The sequence below is a fragment of the Propithecus coquereli genome, unplaced genomic scaffold (assembly GCF_000956105.1).
Source record: "Propithecus coquereli isolate 6110/MARCELLA unplaced genomic scaffold, Pcoq_1.0 Scaffold15, whole genome shotgun sequence".
Classification (NCBI taxonomy): Eukaryota; Metazoa; Chordata; class Mammalia; order Primates; family Indriidae; genus Propithecus; species Propithecus coquereli.
This window is the reverse complement of record NW_012139413.1, coordinates 3,387,938-3,390,665: the sequence shown is the minus strand read 5'-3', so window position 1 is coordinate 3,390,665 and position 2,728 is coordinate 3,387,938. Positions and strand designations below refer to the sequence as shown.

Below are 2,728 nucleotides of genomic sequence, written 5' to 3'. Positions count from 1 at the left end.
CCTATTTAGGGAAAATTGAGAATTTTCATTAACAGAAATTTGTTTGCAAATTAAAAAAAATAACTTATTCTTTTATTTCTATCAGACATAGAGTGAGTGTCAATTATATGCCAGACCCTGGCTAAGAGCTAGGGGGAAAAAAAGCGTACTATGGCTTTTGCTCTCAGGTACTTTACAAATTAGAAAATCCTTAAAAATAATTGACAGCATGTTACAATATTATAATTCTTTTAAAGTAAGAACTATTCAGTGCTTTATACTGTAAACTAAGGAGCATGAGAATATAGACATTACCAATAAATTTATTAAATCTCTCCTAAGAAAAATAAATAAATAAATCTCTACTAAGTACTCATACTATTCCAGGTAGGAATCACAAGGAGGAAGAACTTTTAAAAAGAAAAAGTCAGAAGAGTACACTCTCAAAGTGGCATTTTCCTTTGTTTTTAACATTTTTTACATTCATTATTTTCTTCATACTTATACACTACTTTTTACAATAAACATGTCAGTATTAAAATTTACTCTTAAAACTTGCATACTAAACACTGTTTAATAAGAAAATCTGGTATTATTTTGGTATTACCTACTCCTTTTCATTTCTTGGTAAATCTGTGCAATTTAATCTGAACCATTTAAAAACTATTGATTATCTGGCATATTGCTTAGAAAATCTATACAATTCTTTACCAAATTTAATTCACACTCCAAATAATTAAAAAATAAGCAAGTAAGAAGTTGATATTTATACACTAAAATATTGCTATAGGTAGAGTATGATTAGATACCATATAGTCCATAATGGTTTAAAAGTCAAGGTTTACATAAAAAGAAATTAAGAGAGAACAAAAAATAATACGTTCTCCCTAAACACAGACCTGTATGGGATCGAAAGTGTTTGTTGAGCTCTCCTGAGGAAATAAAACTTTTCCCACAAATACCACATATGTATGGTTTTTCACCTAGATGGAAAATAAAAGATAGCGAAGTGGTATACTATACCAATATAATATTTATCAGTTACAAATAATCTAAAGTAAGCTGTTCTAAAATATTATTTAAATTAAAACCTCTCTATATTGTATTTTAGAGGTATTTTCAGTGATCCAACTTAAATGAATATGAGTAATTATTTTATACTGTTCATGTTACCTAATATTCTTCATATATTAAAACTTTATTCCTGCAAATGTCCCTTCTAGTAGAGATGAGCTGGGTAAGGAGTCGATTTTTATATGATTAAGAACATGTACATTCATCAATCCCTATTTCTATTCTTGCTATCTATATTATTAAAGGAGAATAAGAGCATTTAGGGAAGATTCTTTGAAAAAATGTACCCTACCAAAAATGAGAATCTTTGACCAATACAGTTTGCTTCAAAACTGATATTTTGCATTTGAATTATCTGTTCGATTTGTAAATCTCAGAATGTTTGTGTAGGAAAGGTCCTAAGAAGTTATAAAATCAATGTTCTACCCAAACCCAACCCCTACCCCTTAACTTCACTCCATAATTTTATCCAAAAGACATAGACTTTCAAGAGGCTAAAACAGTTTTCTAAAGTCATAAAACATGTCTCAAGTTTATATATTATTAAAATTATCTCACTGATTTTAATGTATAAGTTACAGGATAAAAAATTTCACCCACCTTGTATTATTCTAGAAGATAAGCTTTTATATCTAATATGTACGTGAAAATCATAAAGTTTCAAGTACAAATATCTAACTACAAAGTCTATAATATACTCTCTATAAAACCCTAATTCCCTTTTTTCTTTTATTTATACCATTCCTTATTTTAAGCAGTCTCTCCCTATCAAAATCTTACCTGTGTGTTTTCGAGAATGAGTGATAAGAGAACTAGAGACAGCAAATGCCTTCCCACAGGTATCGCACACGTAAGGTTTTTCTCCAGTATGCCTACGGACGTGATAGGTCAGGGTGCTGGCTTGGGCAAATCTCTGTCCACATCTATCACAAACATATGGCTTTTCTCCACTATGCTTCCTGTTAGTAAATAAAGTTAAGTAAGTAAAACAATTTGTAGGTCAATCTATATAGCAAGCATTTTTCATATCATTTTTCATACAGCATTTTACTTCATTACATCTTAACAGGCTAAGATTATATATTTAAAAATCAATAGTTCTTTCGGTGTAAACACTGCCAAAATAAATGTTTTAGTTATTATCAAAACATTAGTTCTGATATCAGTTCAAAACATTTTGCCATCACCTTTATATGGTTGTCAGTGGGCCCCTAATACTGCAGGCAATTATTTTCACTAGTCTATTCACTCACTTGTCAAAATTCTTTCCTCAAACCACCAGTATGTCCTCACCCACCCTCACTCTCAGCTGACATCCCTGTTTCCTGTTTCACTGAGAAAAATTTAGGTAATCAGAAGAAAATTTCTGTCATCGCAACTCTCCACCTATAGCCATTTGTACCTATATAATTTGCTTTCCCTCTGGTCAACTGTAACATGAAGGTGACAGTTCATTTGAATCCAACAACTCCCATTAGTATACTGGAGAGCCTACTCAATGATTTCACTCCTACAATTTCCCCCATCCTACATCATCCATTTTTCCCACCCTATTGGATCACAGCAGCATACAAATATACTGATATGTCTCCATCTTAAAAAATAAAAAAAAGGGCCGGGCGCAGTGGCTCACGCCTGTAATCCTAGCACTCTGGGAGGCCGAGGCGGGCGGATT

General features: G+C 31.8%; 1 protein-coding gene across 1 annotated transcript in view; it reads right to left on the bottom strand.

Annotated features, from left to right (window-relative positions):
- The window catches only part of MYNN (myoneurin), a 20,042-nt gene that overhangs the window by 7,664 nt on the left and 9,650 nt on the right, over nucleotides 1-2,728 (bottom strand). The window contains exons 5-6 of the mRNA XM_012640162.1: nucleotides 1,834-2,012; nucleotides 879-962 (exon numbers count right to left, since the gene is read on the bottom strand). Coding sequence (XP_012495616.1) covers nucleotides 879-962; nucleotides 1,834-2,012 — 263 coding nt within the window. The remainder of the gene's footprint in view (nucleotides 1-878; nucleotides 963-1,833; nucleotides 2,013-2,728) is intronic.